The 23,259-nt window shown below is 31.8% G+C and overlaps 1 protein-coding gene across 8 annotated transcripts; it reads left to right on the plus strand.

The window, feature by feature from the left end:
* Positions 1-275: 275 nt before the first annotated feature.
* LOC108204901 (phytyl ester synthase 2, chloroplastic-like) lies at positions 276-22,928 on the plus strand. Of its 8 annotated transcripts, none has more exons than XR_010286599.1 (16): positions 276-698; positions 769-820; positions 909-964; positions 1,702-1,860; positions 1,958-2,062; positions 3,131-3,237; positions 7,161-7,282; positions 8,691-8,799; positions 9,868-9,998; positions 10,478-10,847; positions 12,642-12,755; positions 15,156-15,241; positions 15,814-15,923; positions 17,014-17,221; positions 21,119-21,177; positions 22,661-22,928. XR_010286599.1 is itself a non-coding variant. In XM_017374573.2 (15 exons), exons 1-14 carry the CDS (start codon positions 353-355, stop codon positions 17,202-17,204), a joined length of 2,058 nt encoding a protein of 685 aa, XP_017230062.1. In that variant the 5' UTR covers positions 276-352; the 3' UTR covers positions 17,205-17,221; positions 22,661-22,928. The 8 variants fall into 8 exon arrangements, 2 of the variants coding, with proteins under 2 accessions (XP_017230062.1, XP_063939792.1); XR_001803867.2 differs by having other exon boundaries at positions 21,119-21,167; XR_001803866.2 differs by having other exon boundaries at positions 277-698; positions 21,091-21,177.
* Positions 22,929-23,259: the final 331 nt, after the last annotated feature.

Raw genomic sequence — 23,259 nt, forward strand, 5'->3', positions numbered from 1 at the left:
ACATGTCAAAGAATTAATGAAAGTTTTTAAAATTTAAGCTAAATATTTCAAAATCTCATTGATTTTGATAAAATTTCAGATATCTTAAAGTACATTAAACCATCATACTTAATCAATCATTCTATGAAATTTAAAAAAAACATATCACAGATTTTATAATATAATTTAAAATCTAAATTAAATACCCGAGAATTCTGATACATTTTGTAAAATCCGAGTTAATATTCTCGGATTTCATAATTTAAAAGCAATTCTTTAAATACAGCCGCGTGTTTAACTCTGGCACTCTGAAATACTCCCAAGTCCCAATACAAAACTCAGTGGATACTTGGTGTATAATTAATCTTAGGTAATGTACTCCACATGGTCGTCGGCAGTTCTAGCCGTTGGTTTGACTCCGTCCTTCCACCGCCACATTTCACCGGCCGGCGAAAAACTCCGTCAGTTATGTAAATCATCATATTTTTCAGAGTCTTCAACAAAAAGACGACGATCAGTTGCGTTATTGGCGAGTAGTTCGAGTGGCAGAATCTTGAAAATAGGCGAGAATTCAGAGGCTGATAAGAGATTGAGCCTGAAAGATTACTTTGAACAGTCGGAGTATTTATTCCGATCAGACGGTGGACCTCCGCGGTGGTTCTCCCCGTTAGAGTGCGCTTCTCAGTTGGATGACTCGCCTCTCCTTCTGTCTCTTCCAGGTTTAATACTTTTCCTGAGCTTTCACTTGTAGTATATGTAAATGGGCACTTATTAAAGTCCACTTTGCAGCAATTGATGGTCTCGGATCCATGCTTACCCTGCATTTCCAATCACTTGGAAAGTAAGTACAACTCAATCTTATTCATCGTTCCTTATTTGGCTTTATTTACTTTCCTATGTCTTACCATTTTGCCTAATTTCTGTTTAAGGATATTCGACATTTGGTGCTTGCATATTCCTATTGACGACCGAACACCATTTCCGGGTCTCTCTCTCTCTCTCTCTCTCTCTCTCTCTCTCTCTCTCTCTCTCTCTCTCTCTCTCTCTCTCTCTCTCTCTCTCTCTCTCTCTCTCTCTCTCTCTCTCCCCCTCCCCCCTCCCTCCCCCCTCCCTCCCTCTCTCTCTCTCTCTCTCTCACTCTCTCTCTCTCTCTCTCTCCCTCTCCCTCCCCCTCCCTCTCCCTCCCGCTCCCTCAGATAAATTATATTGTTGCTTCAAAGGCTCTCTGGAGATTATATATCTTTTTACCTTATAATTGGAACATCTTGCCTCTACTAATTAGCAATTACACATGCCAGTACAAATTTGGTCCATTACAAATCATTTTAATCAAATATTTTTACCTTGTGGTTGTCTAAAGGTGTTTGTGTTAGTTTAAACTAATTATGGCATGACATCTTAAGTTATACTGTCTTCTTTTTTGTATTAGGGCAATGCCCCTCTCTAGTTAGATGGTCAATTAGTTACTTTTATATTTGAACATTATTGAAAAAAACTAAACTTCATAAAATTTCTTTCTATTATATGCAGATATTTTTCATAATTACTCCTGATTTTAGATGCTCTGATCAAGGGATTCGGTCAATACAACTTTCAGGATACTTTCCTTCTTGAAATTGAAGTCTGAAAACTTATTGACTCGTATTAATGTCTAGTTATATTTTCCCTGATATCTTGCGAGTAAATATGTTGTTGATTCCTGATCAACTGGTTATGGTTCAGAGCTGGTGAAGGGGGTTGTAGAGACGATTAGATCAGAGCATTGCCATTCACCAAAGCGGCCCATATATCTTGTTGCAGAATCATTTGGGGGTTGCTTAGCACTAGCTGTTGCTTCCTGTTGTCCTGACATTGATCTTTTATTAGTTCTGGCTAATCCAGGTGAGATCTTTATTTATCCCATCTAATCATGTTCACGGCATCTTATACATTGAAAAATGTCTGAACTTATGTTATTTTCTTGTATTATTGTCCGCAGCCACATCTTTCAGCAAGTCCCAGCTACAACCTCTTATACCCCTGCTAGAAATCATGCCTGATATAAGCCGCTTTAGCGTGCCTTATATGCTGAGCTTCCTGGCAGGTTTGGGCTTATTCTTCACATTCCCTGAAACTTTTATACCTCCATTGTAATGTTTTGTCAATTATAGTTGACCATGTTTCATTTTGAGAATTTGAGCTACATATTCCAAACTTCTGATTTGCTTGTCATGTATAACGACACTTATGTCTCTTGCTCTAATATATGAAATAGCTCCTCCTAAGTCATATTCTAGAATCTATATTTATTGGGCTTTTCATATTGGTGTTACACTCTAGGTACAAATTAGTGCGGGGACAAAATAAATTTCTAGGGGGTCCCAAATGAACTGAAATATATTGCATTATGCGTTTCTACTTGGTCACGAAGTTTCTCCATTACAAGAAAAATGGCTACACTTGACAATAAATTTTGTGGACAAGATTAACTAGTTTTGAATTATTGAATTTTTGTTATAAAAAATTCTGTGGTATCTGTGATCTGTTACTAGTTTTTATACTCTTTTATTTTCATTAAAAAAAAAAATCTAATCAGAACATAACAATAAAGGCTATTATTAAATAATATTGATGCACAAAACTACAATATATTTGAATATAGAGTTTCAGAAAAGATGAATCTTCTAGCTACTTTTATGACTAGAAATATTATCCTAGACTCTTAGTGGTCGACTGTCAGGCAGTTTGACAAAAGCTGTAAAGAAGGTTTGTGTATATATACTTCTTCTGTAACTTATATATACACCTACATCTCTATATCTTTATATATTATCTATGGTTGTGGTTCTTACACAACCTATGGAGAAGATAATCATCTATATTTAGAATCCTGAGCATTAGTAGCCTAAATTTCGTCACTGCGGCATGAGGGACCACAACCTAATCCACCTCTGGTACTAACATTCTTGAATATGTGAAGATGTTAGCCTTTATGCGATCTTATGTTTGTTTAGCAGCATAAAAAATAAAACCTATCTTCTGAATTCTAACTGACGTCTATAGCTAGGGTTTATATCCGTTCATCCTTACTCTGCATAAGCACTTTGGTATTATATCTAGTTGTGTTACAATTGTTATAGATAAATTGGTGTTAAATCAATCATATGCATAGATATCCCTTCGAAGATGGTGATGGGAACCCTGGAGGAGAGACTTCCTGTTCAACAAACAATTGGAGATATAACTGATGCTTCCATAGCATTGTCATCATATCTTTCTGTAAGATTTATTATATACAATTTGATAACCAAACTCTATTTTGTCTTTTGTTTCTAAGCTCACTAATTTGTACTTTTGTACATTTGTAAGACTTTTCTTCTTTCATCCCATCTCCGGTCTTGGATTAAACATATCTATACGAAACTATACTTTTACTTTAGTTAACAGGATATCCACACTATTTAATCATATTAATAAATTAGTTAGACTGATAAACTCAAGTGGTCATGGAACCTTACCTTTGCTAACTACAAACACTCACTCTCCAACTATAACATAACATTTATGGTACATCCGTTTTAGGCTTAAACAAAAAAAAACATCAATTGTGATAATTCTAATCTTTAAAATTTTATAACATAATTAAGCTAATTAATGAATCAATTATATATTTAAGCTAATCAATTAATTAATTTGACTGATAAACATACATGGTCATGGAACCTTACCTTACCAACTACAAATTGACACAACCTTACGCCGGCTATCTTGAACAAATAGTAGAATATCAATTTCGACAATTATAATTCGTATCATAATATATTATAATCATAGTAATAACAATGAAAAAATTTGCAAATATAATGATATTAATAATAACTGCATTTTAAAAAATTCATGTATTTAATTAAACTATATTCATGAAGTAAATAAAATTATTGATTAATAGATGTACTTCAATTTCATTAATCATATATTTTAAGTTATCTTCTTTCTTGAATGTAATAAATTAAGTTCATATTAGAAAAAATAATAACTCATTAAAGTAATTTCATACAAGTGTTTGCTTAAATATAATATCAAAGTTTGTCTTTTAAAATAAAAATGAGCTAAATTTGTTAATTATATATGAAATTTGTTAATTATATATGAAATTGGACCTATATATATTCGTACAATTATATTAACTTATAATTTAGCGACCAACTAATTTAACCAAAAATAACTATTTAATCGATATTATTAATTTTTGTCTTTCTTTGATAAAAAAAGTCTTTGATCATTAATATATAAATCTTAAGTTCATTCTAATTATAAAAAGGTGTCATTTATTATTTTTGTAATTATTGATTACAATGAAAATGGTAAAAATTTAAGTGTATCAAATTAACTGTATAAACATTTCCTATTCTATATTTTGGCCCTGTTTGAGAATTAGCGGTTAGCGGTTAGCTGCTAGCGGATTGAATTAGATGTTTTGACTAGCGGATTGAATTAGATAATTTGACTAGCGGATTGAATTAGTTGTTTCTCGTAAAACTGTTTGGTAAATAGTTGATTGATTAGCTTTTTCTGACACAAACCAAAACCTCTAACCCAAAAATCTCCTCAAAGTAGCTTTTTCAAAATTAGCTTTTTGGGTCCAAACCTCTATCTCAATCCGCTAACTACCAAACATTGATATTAGTGGATTCTAGTGGTCAAACCTCTAAAACACCACCCCAAACCTCTAATTTTTTCCCAAACCTCTAACTTCTAAACAAGGCCTTTGTATAATAATTACTATTTATCGACCGTAAAATTAAAGGGAAAAAAATCTAATACTTAGTTAATGAAATTGTAAAAGTAACTCCCGTTCTAGATTATAAATAATTTAAGTTTGAATTTTACCAAATGTAAATTACAAATACTGATTGTAGAAACAAAAACAAATTAAATGCCCTATTCACATTTCAAATGACCAAAAATCTCTAGAAGAATATCTCAATTCAAAATATGAATAAAATATATTTGGCACTAAAATTACTAATATTTAAAAAATAAAATTCCATCTCGTGAATGTAAGAAAGAAATATTATAAAGACGTCATTATAAAAATTGTATCAAAAATCATAATTCCAGAAATCAATGAACGTCTGACAGTATATAATTTCTTAAGAAAATTACTTTTATCTTTAATATATTCATTTTTAATTTTATTCCAATCATAACAATATGATTTATTTGCATAAAAAAAACAATATGAGTTATTGATGTATTATGTTTTACAATTAATAAAATTTAAAATACAAATGCAACGAAATAATGTAACTTTTTTTAATCCTACATTCATTTATCAGTTACTATATATTCGTGTAGAATTGAAGGAAAGAGTCTAATATATTGTTAATGAATGAGGAACCTCGGATATTTAATTTATTATTGTCATTCTCGTTTTAGATTATAAATAAAATAAATATTTCTTTTTACAAAATGTAAATGACAAATACTAATTGCTAAAGTAAAAATTAATTTCAATGCCCCATTCACATTACATGCTAGAAGAAAATATAATTTGAAATTACAAAAGGAACATATATGACATTGAAATTACTAATATTCCAAAGTAAAAATCCATCTAGAAATACTAAAAAAGGAATGTTATAGCAACATACTAATAAGAAATAAATGAAAAGTTTCAATTCTTGGACATTCATTATCGCCGGACAGTTTTCATGAAATTCAAGAAAATTAATAAGTATATTGAATACACTTGATATAATTGCTTTTTAATAAAATATGCAATTGAATATAATTGCTTAACGAAAATATTAGTAGTTAGGTAATAGAAAATTATTAAAATAATTTTGGGTAATTATTTATTTCAAAATGACTAGAAATTAATAAATTTGAATGTAACAATTTTGTATATAAATTTACAATAAATCATTAAATAAGTATTTACGAGACATACTAAGAGAAAATCTATATCCAGGATACAAATAAGATTATTTAGCTATAATAATATTAACAAATGTGAAATTTAATCAAAAAAATTTAGCCATGGAATATTATAAAAATATTTTAACAGAATTAGTATCTAAATAAACTAGTTCTTGCCTAGTCCATGATTTTATGGGCAATTTAAATGTATTCTAAAAGAACTAATGAGCTGTAAAATGACTAGATCACATTAAATTTTCAAAGTATATTTATTTTGTAACTAAGATATTGATAGCTAAGTTAGAAAAAGTATACACGAAATTATATGTATGTAATTTTATTCAAAATGAGCAACAAACAAAAAATTTATATCAATTACACAATATATAAAATAAAAAATTATGTACCAGATATCAAGCTTAACGATATCCGAGTCAAACATGCTCATGATATGACTCTAAACGAAGATGATATTTACGGGAGTATAGATAAATAGTCAAAGTTAAACAACTTAATTGATTTCGTAGCCGACATATCATATTACTCTCTCCGTCCCTTTTTAGTTGTCACATTTCTATTTTTGTTGGTCAAATTGACTAAGTTTTGACCAAAGATTATAAGTCACTCTTTCACTAATTTAAAAAACTGAAAATTACATCTTAAAATAGATTAAAAGTTATTTCTGGTAACATATTTTTTTTTTCACTTGATAAAATATTAATAAATTTCAGTCAAACTTTGGTCAATTTGACCGGCACAAACCCAAAGGTGACAACTAAAATGGGACGGAGGGAGTATCATTTAGCGAAGGATGAGAGTGAAGTGAACGCATACATATCATGAGTCAACAATTTGAATTGAGACTTAAATGTTTGATTTTAATGTGAAACCAACATGAGCAGTGTTCATACCTCAATTCATATATAGCTATACACAATAATTTCCTTGGGGAAAAAAGTAATCAGCAAGTCACAAAATTTCCTAATAAAGTCATGCAAATATGCATCAAAAGCCTTCGGATTCTAATGTTCCCCAACAACAGTATTATATTTAAACCAATCTACTTTGCATGGCTAGTTTATATTTATAACTGACAAGTAACTCAATCAGCAGAGTCATTGCTTTGCGGCCTTCGCCTATGGTGATTTTCATATATAGATATATGCATATAGAAGTCATAAGAAGGATAATCTGATCTGCTGATGGGTTTCTCAAACATGTGATTAATTTCCAACTCTTTGTTTTTGGGTACAGATTGATACTGTCTTGTTTTGTATTAGGTGATGGCAGATGTTCTATCAACGGAATCACTTCTGTGGAAGCTGAAGATGGTCAAATCAGCTAGTGCATATGCTAATTCACGTCTTCATGCCGTGAAATCTGAAACACTAGTCCTTTCCAGGTTCTCTCATCCTGTGAAATCCATTGCCGAAAACTTGACATAATAGCTACTTACCATCACTTATTATTCTATATGTAAAAGTCCCAACATGCAGACACCCTGACTTTTTTATAATTTCGAGGTACCTGCAATATTTGAGTTAAGAAAGTCACATGTCCTACTAAAAAAAGCATAATTCAGGACCATCTTCTTTACCCATAGAGTGTGGGCACATATTCGAAGATCAAGTGAATATAATAATGTATTTGACAAAAGTAAACACCATCTAATAGTGGAAACCATTCTTTTTGAAGATCCTGCTTTAAGATCTTTGATTGCTTTATATTACAACCTCTGCAAGAACTAAGAAGATTATATTACTAGTTCCTTTGATGGTGAGATGCAAGAGAAACATGGTTTATTTGATACTCCCTCTGTCCCTCTCATTTCTTTACAGTTTTTTTGCATTGCTTGACACGCATTTTAAGGCGCATAAAAGACATAGTTTCATAACTTATATTTCAAAATTTTCTTTCTTGTATAAGAATTTAAACATCAAACTTCTATTCAGAAGAAAAAAAGTTTTAAAATAATTTATCAAACTATATTTTATGAGAGCATTAAAATGCGTGCCGAGCCCCCGTCCCCCAATGTAAACAATTGAGGGGGATGGAGGAAGTAGTGTATTGTTAGAGGAATTCTTGCATTACTAGTACTTTTTGTGTTTTCGGTGTAATTTTGTTGGATACATAAGTTAATGTTGAAATTCTCCTTGTCTCAAAGTTAAACCACAGACAATTTGACTTAACATGTTGCTTGGGTTGTGGGGGAATTACAAAAGTGGATATTAACATCAGCTATTTAGTTGCATGTGAGGAAAGTTGAGGTTTGCTATGTCAGTATCTTAAATTTGTATCTTTATATTATATTTAGGCCTGATATGTAATTTGACCCCTATATTATTAATAGGGTTGACATGTTAGAACCCTTGCCGTTGGGCAAATTTTTACTTGACAACCTGGGTGCAATCCTTTGCCCATGTCAAAAGTCTAGGCCTATCTTGTGTCTGATTCCAAATAATGAAAGTCAATTGGTCCAAATGCATTCATCTTAAGTGATCCACATGCTCAGCACAGGCCCTGAAAGATCATGATTTATTGGTACACTTTGTAGTCATACTTACGATGGCATCATGAACAAAGTGCCCCACATATTCTAATTCCGGACTAAAATGTTCAAACTCTTGACATTCCCCCGCTATGCATGAAAGAATAGTCCCATAAGGCCTGAACACACACGCACACACACACATGCATATATGTCAAGCTTCAGACCTTACATTTATTACCAATCGATCGTAGTTTTTAGTAGTTCTTATGGCTGCTATAGTCTTTGGATTGACCGGTTTACATATTGTTACTCACTGCAGTGGTAGAGATCTGTTGCTTCCAAGTGTTGAAGAAGGAGAAAGACTACAGAAAGTTCTCCCAAAATGCAAGGTTCGGACATTTAATGACAGTGGCCATGCTTTCTTTTTGGTATGAACTCTATCTCTTTATATAAATCCCTTGGTTAGCAATCAATCCCTTGGTTAAAGTATAAGATCCATTTAGTGTGTGTATTTTTGACACCTTAAGGTTTTGGGATGGTTCGTCATCTAAGAACTCATCATTTCCCAGAAGGTTTTCTGTTACGTCATTCCGGTTTTGGTGTTTTTTTTTGCGGTTTTTGCCTTTCTTTCTTCTTCTTCTTTTTTTTTTTTGCGGTTTTGCCATTTTTTTTTTTTGCACAGTACTATAGAGTCGCCTGCTTTTTCTAATATTCAGAATAATTTTACTGTTTTGTAGTTGCATGAGAGGCCAGAATTTCTTGCTTGCTCCATGTTTGTTGTTATATGTGCAATATATATTCCATAACATATGTGATACAAATTTTCTTAATAGCATCTCTTTTTATCATTGTAATGATAAGAGTGCATGATTTCCTTTGTCTGGATGCTGAGCACTTGTTTCATAGCTCACACTTCTTGAAGCAACCTTTTTATTAGTCCTTATGTTCAGAGTACTATCTTTGCTATTTATTAGACAATGTTAAGTTCCATCTCATATCATAATATCTTAATTAGCGGAGAAGATGCTCTATATTCGGAAAGGTAATATAGGCAAAAGCTGAGAAACTTTTGTTTGTTCTTAAGAAGGTTCTTGGGGAAGATTCAGGGATAACCTAGTGTCAGAGGCTCCTCGCACCCTCTCCCCTATAACAAGGTTATTAGTTTAATTGCTCGCTGCCTCCTTGTTATTTTATAAAAAAGTTTGTAGACTAATAAATTAGGAGAAGTAATATTTGGCAATCAAAAACTAATAAATATGCCTCGATTTTGTGTAAGAGGTATAAGTATTTTGGTAATTGTGAACCACATATTGTAAAGTTAGTTAACGTACATGAGGTGTTCTTCATTACATACGGTATCACACACACAGATGCATATATGCATTGTTCTAATGCCCTACCAGTGCTTTTCTGTATCTTGAAATGTCTGATGAGTGATGCCCTTTTTCTACACAAGCTGTTAATAAGCAGGTTTTTTTTAATGTTTTTATGTACAGGAACGTACTCATGATCTGGTTAGTATCTTAATGGGTACCAGTTTCTATCGCCGAGGAGCATATCATAACTATGCATCAGATTATATTCCGCCAAGTCCTTCTGAATTCAGAAAAATATATGAGTCAACAAGGTAATAGATGTTAAAAGTATGGTTTAGTTAATAATGCCTTCAAGTGAGCATCAAGTGAGACTAATATATCTTTATAGAGGCATTCAATAAAGACTCATCATTTGTATTGGATATTCTATATTGAGAGGAAGGTTTAGTTAATAATGCCTTCGTACAAACCTTACTTCCAGGATAGGAGTCTGGTCCTAGTATATCTTATGGAGACCCGTCATTTGTATGAGATATATTGCTGATTGGAAAAATTTTGAAATTACTTTTCAAAGGCTACAACTATCATCCTCTGCACTAGGATTTATGGTAGCCATTATTATGCCGCCTTCTCTAGTTGTTGCCATCTTTTTTGGAAGCTTGTGACATTGCTAACTTGATCCTTTTTTTTAATTTCATAATTACTTTGTTTTCTTAGTATTTTTAGATTTGTTGTCTTCTGGATATGTTTAAGATAATGTTTAATGCATTTCAACTTTGATGAAAATCAGCTGGTTAGAGAATGCAACAAGTCCTGTGGTTATGTCGACAATAGAAAGTGGGAAGATTGTGAGGGGCCTTGCAGGGATTCCTAAAGAAGGCCCAGTCTTATATGTAGGCAATCACATGATGTTGGGACTTGAATTAGCGCCTCTAGTAACCCGCTTTATGGTGGAGCGAGATATACTTCTGCGAGGAATGGCACATCCACTGATGTTTACAAAGTTAAAAGAAGGAAATTTGCCTGATGTATCATCATTCGATTATGTTAGAGTTATGGGTGCTGTTCCTGTATCAGCAACTAACTTTTACAGACTCTTCTCTGTTAATTCACATATCTTGCTGTACCCCGGAGGTGTGCGTGAGGCTCTTCATCGAAAGGTAAGACTTGGTGTATTCTTTTCTTTTTGCTAAATGTTGGATTGTATCCACTTACTTAAAAATGATTCCACCACTTTATCAAGAATGCTAGAATATGATTTCATATACTAGTTTCTGTGAATTTCTTTTCAGTTAAATAATACAATCTTCAATTAGAAAGACATTTCGAAGCATTTGTTCTGCTTTAGTGATAAGTTCTGTTTTTTGAACATACTGTTGGTGGACCTCGACTTATTTTGAAATTTACCGGGGTTACTAGTTAAACTTACCCGCATACTTTTACCCAAAATAATAACCTGCATTAACTCTATTTTTTGCGAAAATAGTAACTGTTGTCTTTGTGAATATGAAAATAGTACCCATTTCTTTTAGTTCCAAGGTGGTATTTCTTATGTAGGAACACTCGATTTGACCCTGGCATACGCTCTGCTCCTGTCTGGCTGTCTCTGTTCTTCTACAATGTGTTGGAGAATTTATTTTGTGTTAAGGAACAAGGAGGGGAACATATATGTCCCTCAACTTGAGGTATACACCGTTAAGCTTAGCTAAAAACCAGATGAGAGCTTCTGGTTTAAAGTGAACAAGAACTATGTTGTCACTTCTGTGACAGCATCAGATGTTCGACAAAACTGGATAAAACTAGTTTACCAGTTGCTACACGATTAAACATCTGTAAAATTAGTAAGTTTTTTAGTTCCATAGAAAGATTGATCGACATCAACAACATATGGAAGGCTGCAATTAAGTCGATAATTCTTTCCCATATCTCTGGCTCAGTTTTTAGGGATTGTTAGAGAGATTGATATAACAGGAGGCTGGGGGCTTAGGTTGTACATGGTTGTAAGTTTTCTAGTCATCAATGAAGCTTATATCCATAAGCCAGCTCCTTTCTGCGAGAAACTGCTGAAGCAAACCGGAAGAGTAGTAATTGTTTAGGTATTGTATTATCTCCTTATATTCCAAAATTTATTATTGACATTGTTAATGTTGGATGGTAAGATATGAGTTTTAGATCCTACATGTCACCAGCCTATTACTAATTTCATTTTTGTATGCTTCAGTAGATTACCCTAATAATGATTTATTAAATAACCCTATAACAGAAAGTGCTGTTATGTTTTTATCTTTTCCACTACAAATGAACACCACATAATTTCTTTGAAATTGTATAGTGTGATTTACATGATATTTACTCACATATGACAAAATTAATCTTTTATAAATACATAATTGTCATATAGAAAGTTTAGTAGTACTTCTAAATAAATTAACTTACTCAACCGGCTGGCTTAAATTAGTAAACATTAAACCAGCGTCTCTACTAGTTGATGTCCAGTCCGATTTCTTATTGTACAAGTGTGCTGATACACATAGCAACACAGGGCCAATCCTGAGAATGACTATAAAGAGGATCTGACCTTGTATTGTGCCTTCTGGTTATAGGGTATGACACTTGATCTGAGTAGGGACATGATGCACCCTATCATCCTCGAAGAAATCTTCATCTAAATTTATTGTCAATGTTATCCACAACTTACTTTATATTCTCTACTCTACCTCTGGTCTAGTTATCCTGATCTTTTGCTTTATGGTTATCAACAGTTGCTTCATCAAATCAAATGAGCTCACCTGCACAAATTCTGCTATAGTACTAATGACCAGTCTTTTTACTGTTATGAGATGGGAATAATCTATCTCCCATGAAAAAATCTTCGCCTATTTTTATCATGCTAAATCAATATGAATCGTCTATTTTTCCTGCCTTACCTCTATCTTTTCATCATTCTCTTTCAGGGAGAGGAATACAAACTATTCTGGCCGGAACAGTCTGAGTTTATTAGGATGGCAGCTAGATTTGGAGCAAAGATAATACCATTTGGCGCTGTTGGAGAAGATGATATATTTCAAGTAATCTACACACCCTATCTAAGTGACTTTGTTAATTACTTAGTTCTAGCTTATGTATACAGTATACACACAGCAAGTCATTATCCAAATTTTTTTGTGCAGTTAATAATAATCTAAAAGATAAAGTAGCTTTAATATTAACCTTTTCTTATCACTTGGAAGTCTTATCATGAAACTGCAAAGTTTTTGTCATGATGAAAGCTTTTTTATTAGAGGGAAGGGACTTGGGGGCGGCAGGGGATATCAGGAGTTGAATTAACCGCTGCTAAATTCTTTCTTGGTAATATGTCCTTGCAATGTTAGGATCTTTAATTACGAGATACAGCCGGATAGTCAGTACTAAATCTTAATCTTAGGTGTTGGTAAATTTTTGGGTGATTCTTCAAGCAATAGACAAAGTCACATATTTAATTCTATGTATCGAATATATCAAACTCGTTTAAGAACTGATAAAACTAGATTTCATAATATTGTACAAACTTTTGTGACGGTCAACATATTATTATTATTGACAGATATAAGAAAAGGCTTTGAGTTCTTCGATAAAATGTTATACAAACACGCTCCTATATTTTTAGGTACAGCAGAGCTAATCAGAGTTACAAATCAGCTAGCATGTCCCACCATATCAACCTGTAAATCAACCTACAAAATCCCTTAATATCAGCCTATCATATTGTTAGGATTGCACTAACAACTGCATTACATTAGCACTCTTTTTAGTAGACTTTTAGTGTTAGTATTGTACCAGGGAAGGGCAGTTCAGTACTTTCATTCTGCTTAGTGGATATGAAGTCTAGAAATAGAAGCCTGAGTTGTATTTTTCTATTATGTTGAATTTGAACATTAAAAAATGGAATATTTTCCGACCAACTGCCCCCCCACCCCCCCACCCCCGCTCTCTCTCTCTCTCTCTCCCCCTCCCCCTCTCCCTCCCCCTCTCCCTCCCTCTCTCTCTCTCCCTCTCCCTCTCCCTCCCTCTCGCTCCCTCTCTCTCTCCCCCCCTCCCCCCCCCCCCCCCCTCTCTCTCTCTCCCCCTCCCTCTCCCGCTCCCCCCTCTTCCCCCCCCCTCCCTCACACCCTAGCTTTCTCTCTTATCTCTGCAATCAATCACTCATATCTCTCTCTATATTTGCTTGTTTCCCTGTTTCTTAAATATTTTAAAATTTCGAGTCCGACACTCGGATATATGTCGTGTCCGACTCTCCGTACCCGAGTCTGGGTAACATTGTATACATATGATTCTTTTCTGGATTTCGTTTTGGTTTCTATAATATTTCATATTAATAGTTTGGATTAGCTTGGATGTTATATTTCATATATTAAGTTAATTTGGTGTTTAACTAAAAAAATGTAGTATGACAGTGTTTTTTTGTGGTTCTTTTTTTAAGGTGTTCAATTAATTATTGAATATATTCTAAAATATATGTAGTAGTCATGTAGAAGGCTTGATCTCTCTTATTATTGATTTCTTTTACAAATAATCTCAAAATATGTCAGCCGGTTGACCAAAATGTGGATCCCAAATTGCAAACTTCGGAGATCCCTCCCTAAACATTTTGCTTTGTCAAAGTGTTGGCCCCCAAATTTTTTTTGTTAAATACTTGTTTAAAACTGTTTCTAGTTATGTAATAATATTGCTTTAGTATATATTTAATCATATTCCTTACAGATTAGTACATAATTTGTATATTATGTAAGATTCTTCATGTAGTTGCTGAATATCGAACCTAGAATATCATTTACCTTTGCAAGTATCAGTACATAAATATCTCCTTTTTTTTTTGCTAAATAAATATCAATTTTTATTTGTTTATTTGCCATAATATGAACTCTAGACCTTTATTTGCAAACAATCCAGGCTATCTACTAGTAGATCCAATGGTTCGTATTCCACTCACACTTACTATATATAAGATATAATGCCCCGAGGGTCAGTTTTGACTTTGGACGTAAATGGAATGTAACAAGTTGAAAGAATCATACATTTTTGAGTACTCCTTGTATGAGTTTCTTCCCTCTCAATTAGAGAACCAAGCACTACTGCAGAATAAACAGTTATAATATTTGTTTGCAGTATGTTATGAAGAAGTGGCTGTTGTGGGAAAATAAACTGTGAAGCACAGATCATATTTTTTAAGTAGACAGTGTCCTCTGCATTTTTATGATCGCAGGATAGTTCTATATTTTTCTGATTTTTAATTCTGCCCTGTCCAAATTATGTTGGTAAATTTATGCAAATATGGTCTTATATGCACTATTTTCACTCTTTTTCCTTTAATTCTCCGGATAACTTAATTTTTTTGTTAGCGCGTTAAATGATTTAAATGCTTCTTGCTTGTGTTTTATCTGCTTTCTCTCTTGCTTCCTGTGATGTGTAATGCCTTCTTTTTCAATCAGTTGCTTCTCGACTACAATGACCAAGCAAAGATTCCCTTTCTTAAATCTTTTTACGAGGAACTAAGTAAAGAAGCTGTGAACTTGAGGTCAGCTAATCTTCCATTCTTTATTCTCAGGGTCGCAATTTCTGAAAGAACTGGTGCTATTTGCCTAGTCTTGGTTCATCTTAATACTTCAATTAAAAGATCTGCTCGCCACACTTCCAAAATTGAGCTCTGTCGTATATCTCCAGTTACTGTTAACCTCAACTATCTGTCACTTAGAGTATTACTCTCATATTTTGTAGACGTTGGGTCTTTCATTACTAAGAGAATAGATTTGTCATTAGAAATCATAATATAAAAGATTGTTCTCCATTAGAGAATTCCTTCAAAGGAATATGAGCTAGTTTTTCAACAATAATTTCAACAGTTCAGGAATCAGGAACATACCGGGATTTTCCACTAGGTCTAACTAAAACAGGAAGCATTTGCATGAAATGTGCATCAAGATGAAGGGTGTTCTCCAGAAATTGTAAATATTGAGCAATATTTCTCCTTTCCACAACATACAATAATGTGCTCCTTTCACATCTTTATTAATTGATTATTCAGATATAAAGATTATATTCTTCATGATCCAGGATCTTATCAATAGTTCTTTCTTACTGTGATCATAGGAGTGACAGCACAGGCGAGGTAACAAATCAAGAACAGCACATGCCAGTATTGCTTCCTAAACTTCCAGGTCGCTTTTATTATCTTTTTGGAAAGCCAATTGGAACTGCAGGTACCAACCGCACCTCATATATGATTTTCCCAACTAGCATTTTTAAAATTTTCTAGTTAACATCATCATTTCTTTTGTAGTCTTGCATATTTTTCCACCAAATTTCATGAAACTTTTAACCTTCTAATGCAGCCATTTAGACACTACCTTGTGCATGTGTCAAGATCTTGTCCCTTGTTACACATCTTTAACTGGCTAAATAGTTTCTTGATCATTAAAGTGGTGGCTGAAACATATTTTTATCGTTACTCTGTTTTCTCCTTGCAAAATCAAATCACTGAATTTTGTTTCAGCTATTTGCTAGGAACCCTTTTAAACTTTTATTTTTTCTTGCACTTTAATCATTATTTAACAACCAATTAAGCTCTTGTCTAACGTATGGTTGGAAATTATGAAGTGTCAGTGACATGCAAGGTTTATTACTCCAACAGGATATGTTTTTCACAAATTTTATTGGTGAATTTTCTGACAAATAAAATTAATTATAAAAAGAAATATATTAGCCCAAAGATTGTCCCTCTTGTCTTGGGAAGAGGGTGTATGTATATATTCAGAGTTGAATTAGGCTTGCATTTTCCAAAGCACTGCAAAATATCTTTACCTCGATTGCGTATATGATATAACTACAAGTCTAAAACAATAAAAAATTCCACGCCTTCGTTGTTCTATTACATTTACTTCATGTTGTGTGTTAGAGCATCTCCAATAGTCTCTTAGTTAGCTCCTATATATAATATAAAATATTAAGCTCTTAGGAAGTTAATACATTACTAAGAGTTTGAACTCCAATAATGCTCTCTATACACACTCCTAACATTATATTTTATTATTATTTAAACCCCATTATGACAAAAGTTCAAAGTCACATGGGTGAGAGTGAATATTAAATTATAAAAAACAAGTTAAGAGCCATGTAGTGGCTCTTAAAAGAGAGGAGAGAGAAAGGGCTCCTCGTATTTTTAGGAGCCACTAAGAGCCTATTGGAGCTCCATTTTTTCTTATCCTCCTCATTTTTGGTTTTAAGAGCTAATTTAAGAGACTATTGGAGATGCTCTTATTGTACCAATCCAATTCTCATCTTGAGTTGCAGGTAGGAAGCAGGAACTAAAGAGCAAAGAAAAATCACATGAACTGTATCTAGAAGTACAGACTGAGGTCGAGAGATGCCTTGGATATCTGAAGGAAAAACGAAAATATGATCCATATAGGAATATAGTACAGCGGTTGGCCTTTCAGGCGAGGCATGGCTTGGAATCTGAAATTCCTACATTTGAGCATTGATAATTTGTTGTTATAAGGTAACCCCAACTTTCATCCCATAAAAGAAAGTGTTTAAGTTATATATATATGTATGGGTCACACTCCATGGAGAACCACCTTATATAAGGTCCAATAGTGAACACATCTATATAGACACAAAATACATGTATCAATCACATTAATCATTAAATATTTAATTTAGTGGGATCGCGCTCAAGAGAGAACCAGTCCTTAAAATAGAACCACTAAGGTTCTACTGCAGAACCCTAAATTTTAAATAGATTTTTAGGATCTATATCTACATACATGTTTTTTTCATGTTTTTTCATCGTTGTGTGTGTTCAAAAATAATTTTAAAATATAATACATAGACATTGACATTGACATTTTTTGCATGTGAAACCCTAACTAATACTAGAAATAAGGTAAGGTTCTATGGGTTCTCTCTCTAGTGGTTCTCTCTTGAACATGACATGACCCTAGTCAAAAAATAAAGTTTCATCATTTTTCTCTAAAAAAATTGGTGGGAATTAATCATAATATCCCAGCTGATTATAAAATCATATTTGTCCAAAATAGTTCTGCAGTAAAATCAAATTTAAAAATCAATTTTTTTTACTTAGTAAGTGTTAAATTATTTGTGCATATAATGTATGATTAGTACTCTACATTAAAAATCAAATTTTATGCATAAGTATAATAATTTTAAAATCATTTATGAAATTTTAAAGTAGAACCAAGTGCTTCTCTACGGGACTCTATGTAATATGGTTCTCTATTGAACGATATATATATATATATATATATATATATATATATATATAGGAAACCGGTCCACAGCCACCGGTGGATAGGGTCCGGTTTCCAGCCACCAGATCACGTCCTTCCATTTTGTGATCCTACGGCTAAAAAAAAGGCTCCCCGCAATGAAATATTGCGGGTATGAAAGACCCCGCAATGAATCATTGCGGGTATACAAGTCCCCGCAATGTTTCATTGCAGGGAGTCTCTTTTTATTCCCTGGACCCTTTTACCCCTTCCTTCACATATCATATGCCTTGTAGAGTTTATTATATTAAATTGTTATCATTTAATATTTTTAAATTAAACTAAAAATATTGTTAAGGTTTGTCAAAAAAAAATATATGTTGTTAAGGTTAGAAATAAGAGAAAATTTTGATTTTTCTTAGTACAATATATGAATAATTTTCTATCTAATTTCTATATATTTTTATCTTATTAACTATTTTATGTCATTTTGTTATACTAATAATTTTACTTATTTGAATACTACTGCTTGTTTCCTAAATATATCGAACACATGTTTGAACTATGTAGCTCACATGCTCTTTTAAGGTTAATTAACTTTTTGTAGCTAAAGTTTAATTATTTTATTACAAATTATTCACTTTTTCCAATTCTCTTTTTGTACTGGTAGTGTTTTCAAATGTACTCGAACATATTCAAATCAAAGATAAATATCGAAATTATGAATAAACATCACTTAAATTGGTTGAATATTAGTAAGAACACATATAATTAGTATTTTTTGCTAGAAATTAATATTTTTTGACAAATTATTAACTTTTTCCAATTCTCGTATGTACAAGTAGTTTTTTCAAATATACTCGAACAAATACAAATCAAAGAAAAATATCTAAATTATTATTAAATGTCACTTAAATTATTTAAATATTAATAAGAACACGTATATTAATATTTTCTAGCTAAAGTTGAATAAATTCTTACAATTTATTGAACTTTTTCAAATATTTTGAATAAAATAAGTAATATTATCTTCTCCACAATGAAGCATAGCGGGGACAGTTTACCTAAATTTCATACCCGCAATGAAACATTGTGAGGATTATGTACCCCGCAATGAATCATTGCGGGGTGTTATATCTTCATTTGAAAGGTGGCTGAGTGAGGTGGATAGGGTATTTGTTTTAAAAGGCATCCGCCATAAGTCATTGCGGGTAGTTTACTTTTTAAAAGACACCCGTCATGAGTCATTGCGGGTAGTTTACTTTTTAAAAGATACCCCGCAATGAATCATTGCGGGGAGTATGTTATACTCCAAGGCACATAGCTCACGATTCGAACACTGCACCTTCCGGTTCTATGACATTGTGAATGATAAATAATAAATAAATTTTATTGTATATTGAAATTGGTAATTTAACTTAATTTTATTTCTTATAAATTTGACATTATGAATAAGAATGTTATTTTGTTATATATTTATTTAAAAATTGTGGTTATAAAAATTCAATTTTATATTAATAACAAAATAATTTAATTTAATTAATAATATAAACAATAAAATATTTTTTAATTTTAATATTAGCTCAAATGATTTCGAATAAATAAAACAATTTCGTAAAAAGAAATTAAATTAATTATATAATATAATTAATAATATACTTTAATTTTAAAATTAATTCATATGATTTCGAATAATAATAAAACAATACCAAAAAATTAAAAACTAAATTAAAAACATACTTTAATTAATAATATAATTTATTTTAATAATAAATCAAATGATTTCGAATTATAATAAAATAATTTCAAAACAAAAAATATAAAATTTAATTAATATTTTATTTAAGTTTTTAAAAATTCGAATGATTTCAAATCATAATAAAATAATATCAAACAAAAACATAATGTATTACATTAATAATAAAAAAAATCAAACAACAAATAATAAATTAAATTCAAAAAATGAAATGAGAGAAGGTGGTAGAGTAATTTTGTTGTTACTGGTAGGTAAAAACATTAATTACGAAAAGTCTTGTGCTATGAAACATTGCGGGGTGTATTGGTATCCGCAATGAAACATTGCGGGGAGTATTAGTACCCGCAATGTTTCATTGCGGGGATGGGAGATGGGATAGTCGCAAGTCTACAAATAATTTCGTTGCGGGGTGATATAATGTATTAGTATAATAATTAAAATTAAAATATTAAACAAATATAACATATAAAATAATTAAAATTTTCAAAAAATATTAAGAAAAAATAATTTTGTAATTTAAAATTATAAACAATTAAATATTTTAAAATATTTGTGATATACAAATAATTTAATATTATTATACATTCTAGTGATATAATTATTTTGAATAATAATATTTAAATTTAAATTTTAATATATATATATATATCTTGAATTAATGAAGATAATAGTATATTTAAAATATATAAAAATAATTTAAAATTTAAAATGAAAGTAAAAAATGTTAACTAAAACTAAAGTAGTGGAAGGATAGTTTAGAGAAGTAAAATGTTTCAGAGTTCCCCGCAATGAAACATTGCAGGACTGAAGTACCCGCAATGTTTCATTGCAGGGACTTGAGTACCCGCAATGAAACATTGCGGGGTCTTGAGTACCCGCAATGTTTCATTGCGGGGAGTCTTTGTCATCCAACGGTCCAGATCTGGTGGTTCCCTATCCAACGGTGGCTGTATAACAGCCCCCATATATATATATATATATATATATATATATATATATATATACACACATTGCGGGGAGTCTTTGTCATCCAACGGTCCAGATCTGGTGGTTCCCTATCCAACGGTGGCTGTATAGCAGCCCCATATATATATATATATATATATATATATATATATAAGTTTCTCAAAGTAAAGCTTTACCAGTTTGAACAGCCTACATTTGTGAACTGATATTTATATTCATCAGCTTGTTTCTTCATACATGGTTTCCTATCAATCTTTCTCCTGCCTTCACCAAGCAATCATGCCATCAAGTGATGTTGCAAAAACAAAAATACAAATCTAAAATTGCATCTATTACAGTATTTGCATAACTCAAGTATTTAAATGTACTGACTTAGTAATTTTGCTCCTTGTTATTACAAATGATATTTACTTGAAGGGTCCTGATCCTCTCAACTGTTTGCAAGGAACATGTTAACAATGAGGAGTTATCCAAGAGAAAGAGGATGAAAACAGGTTAGAGAAAGTAAGAATATGATAATTATCAATACAAGTCATTGATCTTTAGAATGAAATTAGGACCATTTTCCAACCACCACTCACACATTCAATCTATTATAATTAGTAAATAGTTCAGGGGTTGTTTGGGATTATGAACTTACCAGGTTACCTGTTCGGGACTTGAAACATACCCGAACTTGAAAGTCCTGTGCTTTATTAAATTACAGGCGTCCGCATCTTCAACCCTTTGTTGGATTGTTTCAAGGGACCAAGACCCTTACATTGAATATATGTCAGTCAAAATAGCTGCATCTTAAAAGGGGAAAACAAGAGAAGTAGGCACTTAAAGTCTTTTCTTTCACAATCTTGCTGGCGGATGTCTGCTGTCTAATAGTATCTTCAACGGGCTCCTAAATCATTTTTTCAACAAAATAATACCATATATGACTTTTCCAGCAAGTTAATACATTAAAAATCGTGACAACTCCAACACTTCTCTTTATACTTGCTCTCTATTTATATTTAATTATTATATGATGGAAAAGTTGGAGATAGAATTGGAGAAAAGTGAATAGAATTGGAGAGAAATGAATATTATATTCAATGATAACAAGTTAATAGCACCTAGATACTCTTTAAAAGAGAGGAGAGCGAGAGGAGGCTCTTAAATTCTTAAAGAGTTACTAGGAGCCCACTAGAGCTTTTATTTTTTTGTCTCTTTTTAAATTTAAAATTAAGAGCTTGTTTGAATATTCCATTAGAGATGCTCTGATACAAAAGTGAAGAAAAATAAAAATGAATCAAAAACATGAATGCCATACAATCTCATGTGATTGTATGTTTTGTTTTAAAATAATGTAGTTCAGGATTATTATGTTTATAAAAAATCATGAGCTCAATTTACTAGGGAATTTTACCTAGTTATCACTTATTATGTCGAAGCGCATCTCCAACGGTGTTAGCTAAAAATGTTTGTCTAAATTGGACTTGAAAGACATTATGTAAAATTTGTCGAACCTGCCAGACATTGTACTCCGATGAGAGTGGCTATATTTTAAAAATGGTATGTAATTGTTATTTTAGTTGTTATAAATAAAATATATTATTTTAGTATAATAATAGATGATTTGCAATCTTATTATAGGTCTCTGGAGGTTGGTCAAATATAGCCAATCATTTCATGTTGGCTTTTTTTTTTTCCCAAGAGAAGTAGACCATTGGAGTACCTTTTTTTTTTGCATATTATCTATATATTTTATATATGACATGACGCCTATATTTTTTGCAAGGGGTTTAGATAGTTGGAGATGCTTTAAGAGCATATCCAATGGGGTTGGTTAAATTGAACGTCTAAGATACTTCGTAGAATTTGTTGAACATGTGACACATTGTGCTTCGATGGTATTGGCTATATTTTAAAACTAGTGTGCTATTAATATTCTAGATTGTTGTAAATAGAATATATCATTTCAATTTGATAATAAATGATGTTAAATTTTTTTTTACAGGTTTCTTACAGGTTTGTAGAGGTTCAACAAATATAACCAACATCAGGAGGTTGACTATATTTATGGACAAGGGGAATGTATCATTGGAGCTTAAGTTTTTTTTTACATAATCTCTATATTTTTTGTTTATAGTATGTATTAATGATATTTAGCTAAGGATTTTACATGATTAGAGAATAGAGATGCTCTAAAGACAACTAAAATAGCAAATTAACTAAATTAGGTTAAAATTGATTCATAAGTATATATTGTTGAAACTAGTACAAAATATGGCAAGATGGATGATTGCGTATTGCAAGTTAATCTGTTGTTTTGGAAAGTTTCCAAGAGTGTGAGCAATTGGTTGAGCTAGAAAGAAGAAACAACTACTATTCTTTCATGCCTTGTGAATGAAAGCAACAACTTGTTACAGTTGATCACTCGAATATTTATTTACATTATATATATCAGTAGCATTTTACAAGTTGGTGATTTAACGATTATCAGCAAATATGAGAGGCAGTAGCAAAGCAAGAACTGTAGCCATTTTACTAATTATGTATACGTATACAGTCGGATTAGTGTTTCAGTGTGATGGAGCGTCAGAGCAGCGGGAGGCT

The sequence above is a fragment of the Daucus carota genome, chromosome 1 (genome assembly GCF_001625215.2).
Source record: "Daucus carota subsp. sativus chromosome 1, DH1 v3.0, whole genome shotgun sequence".
Lineage (NCBI taxonomy): Eukaryota > Viridiplantae > Streptophyta > Magnoliopsida > Apiales > Apiaceae > Daucus > Daucus carota.